The 11086-nt window shown below is 34.0% G+C and overlaps 2 protein-coding genes across 2 annotated transcripts; both read right to left on the bottom strand.

The window, feature by feature from the left end:
* Nucleotides 1-4388: 4388 nt before the first annotated feature.
* On the bottom strand, nt 4389-5608 carry LOC133297981 (uncharacterized). Its single transcript, XM_061497221.1, has 2 exons — nt 5259-5608; nt 4389-5170 (listed from the first exon to the last, which is right to left on the bottom strand). The coding sequence occupies exons 1-2, from the start codon at nt 5421-5423 to the stop codon at nt 4616-4618; spliced, it is 720 nt and encodes a 239-aa protein (XP_061353205.1). The 5' UTR covers nt 5424-5608; the 3' UTR covers nt 4389-4615.
* Nucleotides 5609-5871: 263 nt separating this feature from the next.
* LOC133297983 (GATA transcription factor 16-like) lies at nt 5872-6828 on the bottom strand. Its single transcript, XM_061497222.1, has 3 exons — nt 6738-6828; nt 6527-6629; nt 5872-6435 (listed from the first exon to the last, which is right to left on the bottom strand). The coding sequence occupies exons 2-3, from the start codon at nt 6614-6616 to the stop codon at nt 6184-6186; spliced, it is 342 nt and encodes a 113-aa protein (XP_061353206.1). The 5' UTR covers nt 6617-6629; nt 6738-6828; the 3' UTR covers nt 5872-6183.
* Nucleotides 6829-11086: the final 4258 nt, after the last annotated feature.

Raw genomic sequence — 11086 nt, 5'->3', positions numbered from 1 at the left:
ACTCAAATGTTATCCCTTCTTCCGCACCTAGCTTGACATATAAGTACTTCTGTTCCTGTTTTTGGCATTCATAATTGTCATGCAAATCTATGAGTCCACTAGAATTACTCCGGACGAAGAATTACCGAAACAATTAACCTAAACGAACAAGTAATATGGAAGGCAAAGAAAGGCCACAGAAATCAAGGACTGCATTGTGAAGTAGTAAGAACTCGACAGCGCTGGAAATGGCATTATCTTTCCTCCAATATTCATGTAATTATCTGGTACATGGTCTAGAAATGGCCTTCCTGGTGGAAAGTATAACCCCGGTGGAACCATAGGTGGCATTTCACAATTATACGGACATGATGACTTTGGTGGGGGTGGGCTTTCAACAACCGCCGGTGACGGGGGACATTCAACTATCGCAGGTGGTGGAGGTGGTGGTGGTGGTGGTGATGGTGATGGCGGCGGCGGGGGACACTCCACCACCGGCGGAGGTGGAGGTGGCAGTGGTTGGCACGGATTGTCGCACTCAGCACACATTGTGCATGGAAGTAAATCTTTTGTCACGGTTGAAGTAATTTTGTTGCCTAGTGTTGGTACAAGCAATAGAACGAACAAGAAAGGCAGCAAAGGCAATGAATTAGCCATAGTATTGTAAGCTGGGAACTGTTTGTTAAGAGCAGAGAATAAGCAAGATAAACTATATGAAAATAGTGTTCAATATGGTTATGTATATATAAGAGTGAGAGCAATATGCATGTGCATAATGTGTCAGTTTTTACTTTAGACCGCATCATTTGATCATCAAATCTAGAAATCAAAGCATATAAAATACAATCAAATTTGATAAATTGTTTTTAATATGATATTAGAACAGTTTAAAACGTAGTCATATTATTTTGGTAAACTGCTTTTAATATAATACTAAAACAGTTTAGGTAAATATGGTAGGTAGCCTAATATTAAATTAATTATATATTTTCTTGCTATTTTGGGACCTTTTACTGTTGGTAACTTATGCTAACAGCCAAAAATGCAATTGAAGCGGCAGATTCTCTCAAATTGTAATATTGGCTGTGTAGTGTGTATTCATCTGTTATCCTTTTGCTAGTCACGTGAATAACTGGAGAATCGAAATTATGATGACGTGTATTAATGAATGGAACTTTTCCTTTTATGTGAGCGAAACTTATATATGTCATAAGTGACTGCATTCATGTGGTATCCTTCTTCTGCTAGCTATGTGAATAACTAGAGAATCGAAATTATAATGACATGTATTAATGAATGAAACGTTTCTTTTCAAATATTACTAGGTATGGGTTTAGAAAATTAAATACATTACTCACAAAATATGCAATTAATGAACTTTTTTTTAAGTTTAATTTTGGTGTATTATCATATATTTTTTCAAATTAAGCCAAAAAAACTTTAGCATTTCTAGTGTGTTGTTTGTTTTTCTTCCAATTTTTATTTTAAACAAATCTGCACACATCTCAAAAATTATGAATACCAAAGGACCACAGCTCAAGTTTATCCTACTATTTTTTCTATTTTCAAACAATATCAACACTTAAATTTATTATAAATTATATAATAGTACATTTATAAATGTAAGTATTTTTTTTTTAAAATTGATAACGTATTAGTATTAAGCATTAAAATTACGCACGCATGCACTTCCTTCATAGTTTTTTTTTTTTTCAAATTCTATAATTAAAAATCATCATTCTATAATCCTCGATATATTAAATTGGATCATCTAAAAAGATAAATGAAAGAAAGCATATTTGTCTCTATAAAAATTAGTTTGTGTTTCTTTGAAATTGAATTTTTTTTATTTTCCTCCGTCTTGACGGGAAATAAAAAAATTATTTGTGATTTAATATGTTATAGACTATATATAAACCTAACATAATTTCTTTATTATTTGATTCATTAAACTTCTATTATACCTAGGTCGACCAATACTTATATCCACTCATCTAACTCATACCAATTTTAGGAATCTATTTGAATTTTTATTTTGATCACTTAATTTATTCAATAAATTAAATAGTAAAATATAATTGAAGATAAAGTATAAAATATGTAATAATATTAAGAAATAAATATAAAAAGTGTTAGGGATTCCCTATGTGAGAAGTATGTACACATTTGTTTCTGAATCACCTCAATTATTTTAAGCTATATTGATACTTATTCAGATATATTATGCCACCTTACACTGATTCTAACCATGTGGATCTTGATTGGGATGTGATATGGAAATGGCATGGGCCTAATTGTATTAAGTTTTTCCTTTGGCAAGCTAAAAGTGAGACTTTTTTAACAAATGCCAGGAGATTGGAACGCAAGTTGTCTCCTTCAGCCTCCTGCCCTAGATGCCACACTCACGTCGAAACCTGCCTACATGTCCTGAGAGACTGCTTTTGGAGCAATGAAGTGTGGAAGTGCTTGTCTCCCCACCCCCTGGAACCTACTTTCTTCTCCCAACCTCTCCAAATTTGGCTGAAGGAAAACCTAACGCACCACAAGCCCCTTTTTGCACATCAGGGATGGGCCCTTACCTTTGGAGTTGCTTGCTGGCATATTTGGAAGGCTAGGAATGAACTGATCTTCAATGACAAGAGCCCACATCAAAGGGGAATAGTTTTGGCGATTAACAGTTATGTTTGCAATATCCTCTCAGCTCGTAATCTACTATCGGCTAGTGGCTTATCTCAGGGGCACAAGACTCTCCATGATATTAGTTGGAAGCACCCTAGTAATGGATGGATTAAAGTGAACGTTGATGGGTCTTGTATCAATAATGGTTCAAACTCTAGTTTTAGAAGTGTGCTTAGGGATGATGCTGGAAGATGGATCTCAGGCTTCTGTGGCAGATTGGGCAATGGCAATTCTCTAACTGCTGAGCTAAGAGGTTTCCTTGAGGGAATTATTCAGGTGAAAAAGACAGGATGCAGAAACGTCTGGGTGGATGGAGACTGCTTGGTTGCGGTGAACCTGATAACCAAAGGCTGCCACTTTGCTCACCCTTTTGTTGGCATTGTTAACAGAATCCACAATTTGTTGCATGAGGATTGGAATGCTGTTGTAACCCACATAGAGAGGGTAACATGCTAGCTGATTAGTTAGCCTCCTTTGCCCATCAGTTTGATGATTGGGATGTTCACCTCTTCATCGAACCCCTGTTAGGCTATAGGAACATCTTAGGAAGAGATTCTACGAGCATTAGTAACCCAAGGCTTTGCAGATTGTAGTTGTTGTTGTTTTTTCTTCCATTATATCCACACAAAAAAAAGTTTTTCCGACAAGAGGCTACATGTATCATCTTCAAAGAATACACTTTAAATTAAATCCAAAGCTAAATACACATCAGTTCTCAAGCAACGCAGCCCATTGGGCTAAAGAAAAAAAAAAAAGGATTACGGATGATTAGGAACTTTAATTTTAGCCCAGGGACTCAAGTAAACAGACTTTGAACCCCCTTGTGGTTTTAGATGGACCTGAATATGTAGTGAGGTGCTGAAATAGCTTGACTATTTAAATATGGGAAAAGTATCCGTTTACAAATTTTTTATACAAATTTTTACAAATTACACTATCTTTTTTCGAGAGAAGATAGTGTAACTAGTGTTTTTTCAAAAGAAGATAGTGTAGTTTATAAGAGTTTGTAAACAAAAAGGTTTGTAAATATAACCTGCTCCTTAAATATGAATAAGGCAAATAGTAAAAATGTGGCCTGTTTGAATACTTTTTTAAAATAGTGTTCTGATTTTTAGAATAAAAAAAAGTTTATATTTTTTTAAAGGAAAGTTGTATGAAGTTATCAATTTTATGTACTACGAGTAATCATAATTATAATATAAATTTTTATTTTTGCTTTTACGTTAACTGATGTGATAGAGAAGAAAAGAAAACAAAATTTTTTCATATAACCCCTAGTACATAATTAAAATCAATAACTTTAAATAAAGTTTTTCCCATAAAAAAATATAAAGAATATAAGGCATATTTTGTATTGTCATTTTTAACTTTCAAAATAAACACCTGTGACCCACAACGAGTAATTTTCAGTTTTTTGTAATCCAAAAAAAAAAAGTAATTTTCAGTTTTTTCAAATTCCTTCAACTTTTCTCGAGTAAAATTAATGATTTATAATTTTAAAACTATATTCTTAGAATTTTTGTACTAATTTTATTCTTTGTCCCGCACTTCAACTACTAATTTATTACAGACTCAAGCTTATAAAACACAATTTATTATAAACTCAAGATTATAAAATAAACATTTATCAATAAAACATAACACAAGCTAATTATTGAGATAAATTTTACATCTAGGTAAAAAATTGAGCAAATTACTTATTTAGAATGTGATAATTCAAATGTTGATAATTATGATGACATATTCAAAATATGTTCGTACATTGAGATATTGGTCAGAAATTAATTTAACCTATTCCTAATCCATATCAGGTCACTGTGACTACTACTTGTTGGAATTATTAAACATTTATTTAGTTTCGAAAGGGTTATGTTTACAAATTACACGGGACAAAGTTTACTATTGATATAAATCACATTTCTACATTCATTTGTTGCGGGGGAGGACAACATGAGTCTCAAAAATCTTCGCCACGAAGAGCTCTGAGAACCCTTGAATGTGGTGCATCAGGGTCACCACGCATGGCATTTTGGCGCCAAATCTCAGTGGCCCTCCTCAGCGAATCCTCCGCCGTGTCAAGCTGTTCCGGCAGCCAAACAATCACATCCTCACCTCTTCCTGCAGCAACGACGGTTCCGGCCTTGTAATCAGAAAGGAGCCTTCGGGTATCTACGAACTCTATCTCCGACAAGGGTGAGGCTTTGTGATGCTTATAGTAATCTATGTTGTCTTCTCTCTGTTCCTCTCTTATCCTCTGTTCCTTGTTTTTGTCATCTGGCCATGGAGTTCCATCAAGACCAGCACAGCTGACTTCTTCTAAAGCTTTCGATCCCAGCCTCCGCTTTTGTTGAATGTTTGGGTCCAAACGCTGGTTCACCCCTGTGCTCTTTAGTTTTGGGGAAGGTTCAAATGGAGATTTTGGAGACACAGAAGTCTTGTCTTTTATGCTAGGTGCGTGATTTGTTTCCGCAAACTTGGCGGCATTTTTTACATTATCTTCTGTACTTGTACCCTGCAATATTCATAGGCGTACATATATACCATGTATTTTTCAAACCTTTTTATGTTATGAAGATTAAGAATTTATGATTATGACTTACTCGGGGTGGTTCTTTGTGAACATCGGGGCCAGCTTCTCGTTCTCCGGAATGGATGGCAGGGTCTGCGGTTTGGCTACGAGGGGAAGAGCAAAATCCTCGTTTGAGAGTAAAGCGAGTGGCTGAAGATAAGGTCCATGAGGATCTTCTTGCTAGTCTTGACTGCATGTTTGAAGTTGTTGCTTTCTGATTGCTCTGATTCTGAGTTGGACGGGAACCGGATGAGATCGCTTTAAGATTGGTGGGAAAGGAACACGCACAACACGAGTATAGAAAAACTTAGAAGAGAAAAAGAAATGAAGGGACTTTCTGGAATTTCCTGGACACGTGTTTATCATTTGATGTGACAAGTTCTATCTGTTGCCACGTGTTAGACAGAGAATTAAGACTTTCTAATCAGTAAAATGCTCTAGAACAAAGCAGAAAGTACGTCCCTTCTCGAGTGATCTCGGCAATGAAAAAGGACTTGATTAAGCTATTATACTATACTCTATCTATTTATACATCGCAATAGGCCACGAGCAGCATTGATACTGTTCCCGGGTAATAAATAAAGAATTAAATAAATAATTAGTTATAGATCAAAATCATACGGTATCAATGAAGTTTACAATAAACTTTTATTTGATATGTGGGTAGACCCAATTTCTTATTCCGTGAGTGCAAGCGAATCATGTACATAGGTTTGGAAGAACGGAAAATGAATTAAACAAGAATGGGAATATGGGATATCAAACAATTTCTTGCCAAGCACAAACATGATTCAAATAGTATTTGATCTAACGTGATAGAAATGGATTTTGTGTTTTAAATGTCTGAAAAGCACAAAAGAAACGAACAGCTAATGTGAAGTTAACACTCTGCTTTACATTGAACAATTCTAGAGTCCGAGGGAGTGTTTGTATCTTGTTCGTATTCCTCTGCAGTTCTAATAAGTACAGAGAAAACCACAAGAAAGAGCCATCAACAACATAGCTGCCTCTTCTTCCTCTTTTAACTTGATTTGCCTTCCAAGTAATGGGTGCTGCTCCATGTTTCGACCAAAATTCATCAATACCTTATTTGCATGGCCTCTTCTTGTTCTATTCTTCTTTCTACTTTTCTTTGCTCCTCCTTTATCCAAATCTAGAATAGCCCTCCTCCTTTTTCTGTATCTTATCCCACATGCTTTGCAAAGAGACTGAAAATAGTTCAAAATCAAAATCAAGATTAAAAAAAAGTGATAATGTTAATATAGTCCAAAGATGTGGAAACTTTTTTGTGAATGTTACCCTTTGTCCATCTGGACCAGCCCTCCATAGAGGGGTCATGGTTGTATGGCAATCCCTGCAGCTTTTCTTTGCTAGTGCTCGAACGTCCATTATACCTTCAATCCTGAAACCCCGTTTCGAAACATCAGTGAATGAAAAGTGAGACAAGTTAAGAAGAAACTGAACTCTCAGATACAAAAATCCAAAAGTGGTCGTGGTTCAGGGCTTTTACCCAGAAATTAAACAAATTAGTAGACAAGAATTTTTTGCATTAGCCGAGTGAAATGTGAAAGCAAACGAGAGAAACCACAGAGCAGGATCTAGAAATGTACAGCTAAGAAAGAGGCTACGGTCCTTGAAGTATATATATAGTTACCATAGGACAAACAAACAGCAAAGAAGGGTCAAGTAACAACGGAACGTTATTGTTGAACGTGTATATAAAAGTTTATAATCTTTTTGACAAATTTAGAGATGTTCTGCTGATAAAAAAGAAACCAGATTTTTTCAATGTAAAATTAGTTATTTATACTATTTTTTTTTAGCATATAATACAAAAATGTACATGATCATTATTAGCCAATTTGTGCATTTGCAGTGAACCCTTGTCTTTGAATGACCAGAGAATCCTACAATTTATATTCCTTTGACAAGTGAACTTAAAATATGTCAGGGGCAAATATTGAAATAATTTTCCGCGCCAAACTTATTAATTGATAATTGTTTTGGTCTTAGCTGAGCACTTACAATTTTTTTTTTTTATTTTTTTTTTGTGTTAAACGATTGATAGTTGACTCGAAAATAACCTCAGTGTGCGGTATAAAAGCACACACGGCATAATTTTTTTTTTTAGCCTTATATGATTTTTTTTTTCAGAATCCACTTTAGCAGTAAATTGTCTCTTTTAAAAAAAGAGTTAAGTTGTTTTTCCAATAGTAGTTACATGTGAATTGTATATTATTCATGTCACTAGAAAGAAAATTGATAATATTGAACCATAAAGAGCCAGAATCATATACCGCTGACAGTCAAACGTTGAATTAAAGAGTCCAAATTTTGTTTCAAGAAAGCAAAGAAAATAAGAGAGAGCTAAAGAACAGATGGAGGAAGAGACAATATCCAACTCATGTCTTATTTGTCCATGTGCGCCACCAACTTAAAAGCATTCAATTTAGATTCTAAAAAAAAAAAAGCATTTAATTTAACTAATATTCTTCAGAATGTTTACACTTTGCCTTTTAACGCCACTCACATAAATATCCAAGCACAATAATTAGAACCCTTGCATCATAAACATTGTTCCCTGGCTCTAAAGGGAACAAAAATGAAAAACAGGCTTAGAAGACTAATGCTGTCAGGCCTGTTTAATTAGTGTTTTACAAAACAGTTTTTTTTATTAAAAAAAATTTATTTAATTGGAAGAGTTTTGTAAAATTGATTTTGAAAATAATTTCGTTTTACTTATTTTTAGAACTGAAATAGGACAACACCGTAGTTGTTGCTCTTTTTGTTCCTCCTCATCTTTTCTGATTGGGAGTAAATTCTCTTATGTGAAAAAGTGGTCATGTTATTTGATCACAACCATTCATTTAAAAATTATACAATTTTCTCTCTCTTATCTCATCATCAATGAGTGGTTGTGATCAAATAACATGACCACATAATCACATTTTTACGTGAGAGGATCCACTCCCTTTCTGATTAGAATTGACAATAGATTTTGAGTTTTGAATTTAAATAAAATTGTCATTGCAAGCCCAAATATACTATGACATGGGTAGGCCTGTCACATTTTCCTATGCTCTTGTTATTATTCTCAAAGGGAGCGTTTGGTAAAGAAATTTTTTTTTTAATCCGAAAATTACTATTTTCAGGAATATGATGAAAAGATGAGTTTTCTAAAAATATTACTATAAAGTTGTTTGGTAAAATAAAATATTTCTAGGAATATTGTGTTAATTTTCTTAATGCTATGTTTAGTTGTATTAAATTTTTCTTTGCCAAAGAAATCCTAGAATATCACTCTCTGGATGGTATTTTCAAAAAAATTTACACAAAATAAAATTCCGAAAAAATCAGATTCCTAAAAAAAATATAAAAATTTTATACCAAACATAAATAAATATGATTATCACTTTCAATTTTTTGAGAATCCTAAAACATAACTTGTACCAAACTGCCCGAAGGGTCATCCAAGAAAAATATCGGGGAAAGGATTAACTACGAAGCTATCGTGGGTCGGCTGTGAGCCATGAATTCGACAAACTAAGCTTATAAAGTCATTGGGCCAGCTCAAAGGCCATAGCTAGAGTTTTCTTCCGTTTGGGCTGGGTAGATCAACACTGAAAAAAGCTAACTATATAACCTGTTTGGGATCAACTAAAGAGTCCATAATTCTACCCGAAGGCTTTAATACCCATGGGGCTTTCTAAATTCTTAACAATGTTTCATTGGATTCGTTCAACTTATGAGTCCAGATTCAAGACCCATTCAAATTATGTTTTCAATCCCCAACATGTACTTACTACTATTTATGGGTGCTCGCGGTCTGGATTGAATCAGTTTTGGAAGCAAAAATCATCCGATCCAATTCCTTCGGTTTGATCATATTATCATCCATTCAGTTTTGATTTTTTTTCAAATCCGATCCGATCCAATTCAATTTTTTTCGGTTTGGATTGGATCGGTTTTCGGTTTTTTGAAAATCTTAAAATTTATTTCATGATTATTGTGCAAATAACATCTTTTGTATATATTGACTTAGTAAATTTATCTTTTTTGAAATACAAAAGCATTAATAAACTATAATATAGTTTTTTTTTTTTTTGGAAATGAAATATGAAGCTCTACAAAGATAAAATTTTGTTGATGAGATGTGACTAGATTTTTTCTTGGGTTTAGAAATTTTTAGGCTATGATTAGGTAAAGACCAAAGTAGGTAGAGAGGAATTAATATATTGGATTGGTTTGGATTGGATCGGTTTTTATCAACCCATCCAAAAATCGATCCAATCCAATTAAAATTTGCGGTTTTTAATCGGTTTTCGGTTTTTCGATTTTCGGTTTATTCGGTTATCGGTTTTTCGGTTCGGTTACCGCGGTTTGAATCGGTTTGGATCGGTTGATGAACACCCCTACTACTATTCCTATTTGCTTACCCTTTCAGAATTAAACAATCGTGTGACCTTTTGACTTTTCTTTTTCAACAAAACAGAAATATTTGATCCTAAAATTATTAATCTGAAAGTTGAAGGTAGAAAGACAAGGGGCCTATATTTTTAAGTTGGGAAAAATGTTTGTCCTTTTAAATGACACAATTTATATCCTTTCACTCTCACAAAGAGGTGGGGCTCACACCTTTATTTTTTTGTCCACTCTCTCTCCTCATTTATCTGTCTCTTTCTCTCACTTAAAACGACACAATTTTACATCCTTTAAAATGATACTCACTTTACTCTTTTAAGTTATACGATAGAAATCACATGAATTACAGTTTGGGTTTAAGTACAAAGGGAACCACCATGCACCCACTTGCAAGCATTCTTGCGCTTAAGTCAATAAGAGTATAACGTGTTTAAGTATTGATGAAAAAATAATCATATCTGGGTTTAATGCTTTTATATTTATAGTAGAAAAGTACTTTGCTTGTATCGCCTTAATATGGCCGTGTTCGTACCTATTGGTGGAGAATGATAATTTTCATAAGTTACTTTTTGGACGAGATGTCTATAGTCAGGTTAAGTCCTTGTAGATGTTGTGGCATGCAGATGCATGTCCTTTAGTCATTGATTCATATGGAGGTCATGGTGCTATGAGCAGCTAATGTCGCATAACTATAATTGTCTGGGCAGTTGGTAATATTTGTAGGTTACGAGATCATCAAGTTATGTGGAATGACTTCATTTACCTCTTCACTAAATAATGATTTTTTGGACTCGTTAAGCCTATGATCTTACATGAGTTAGGTTCAAATCAATATCAATCATCCAATCATGGCAAAAATAAGTCCATAACAGTGTCGAACAATGCAACAAGAAGGAAGTATAATAGTGATCAATAGCGTGTATAGTTGACCTCAAAATTGAAACCTTATTTGTTTATTAAAAGATCTTCCTGCTTCATAATATGTGTACATGAGAGGCTTTTCTTCCTTTTTTTCGAACTGATCTCATTTTCACTGTTCCTAAAGTATATACTCCTTGTCCAAACATGAAAAAAAATGTGAGATATGATGAAAATAAATATAAAGGCAAGGGTAATGTAAAAGTATTACTTTTTTACTATATTTATTAAAAGGAGTACCGTGTACTTTGTGGTCTAGAAATATCAAAAATATTTTCCTCGAAACTTAAGAAAGAGCTTGGGTGGCTTCGATTGTGGGCCACCTCCAAGGATTTTGCGGTTTTGATGATACATGTGTTCCATTAAATGATTTCATTTTGTGTTTGACCCCATGTTAAGAATCAATATAAACGTTCTTCGAAGTAATGAACCTCCTATACCTTCTTCGAAGGAAGGGGCCTCCTACGTGAAACAAGCTCTTTACTTAATTTATTTTTTCTTACCCATTCAGTTGCAAAA

Source organism: Gastrolobium bilobum, unplaced genomic scaffold (genome assembly GCF_033153095.1).
Source record: "Gastrolobium bilobum isolate Gb01-03AN ecotype WA unplaced genomic scaffold, APGP_CSIRO_Gbil_v1 utg26078, whole genome shotgun sequence".
NCBI classification, from domain to species: domain Eukaryota; kingdom Viridiplantae; phylum Streptophyta; class Magnoliopsida; order Fabales; family Fabaceae; genus Gastrolobium; species Gastrolobium bilobum.
This window is presented reverse-complemented; position numbering and strand designations above follow the sequence as displayed.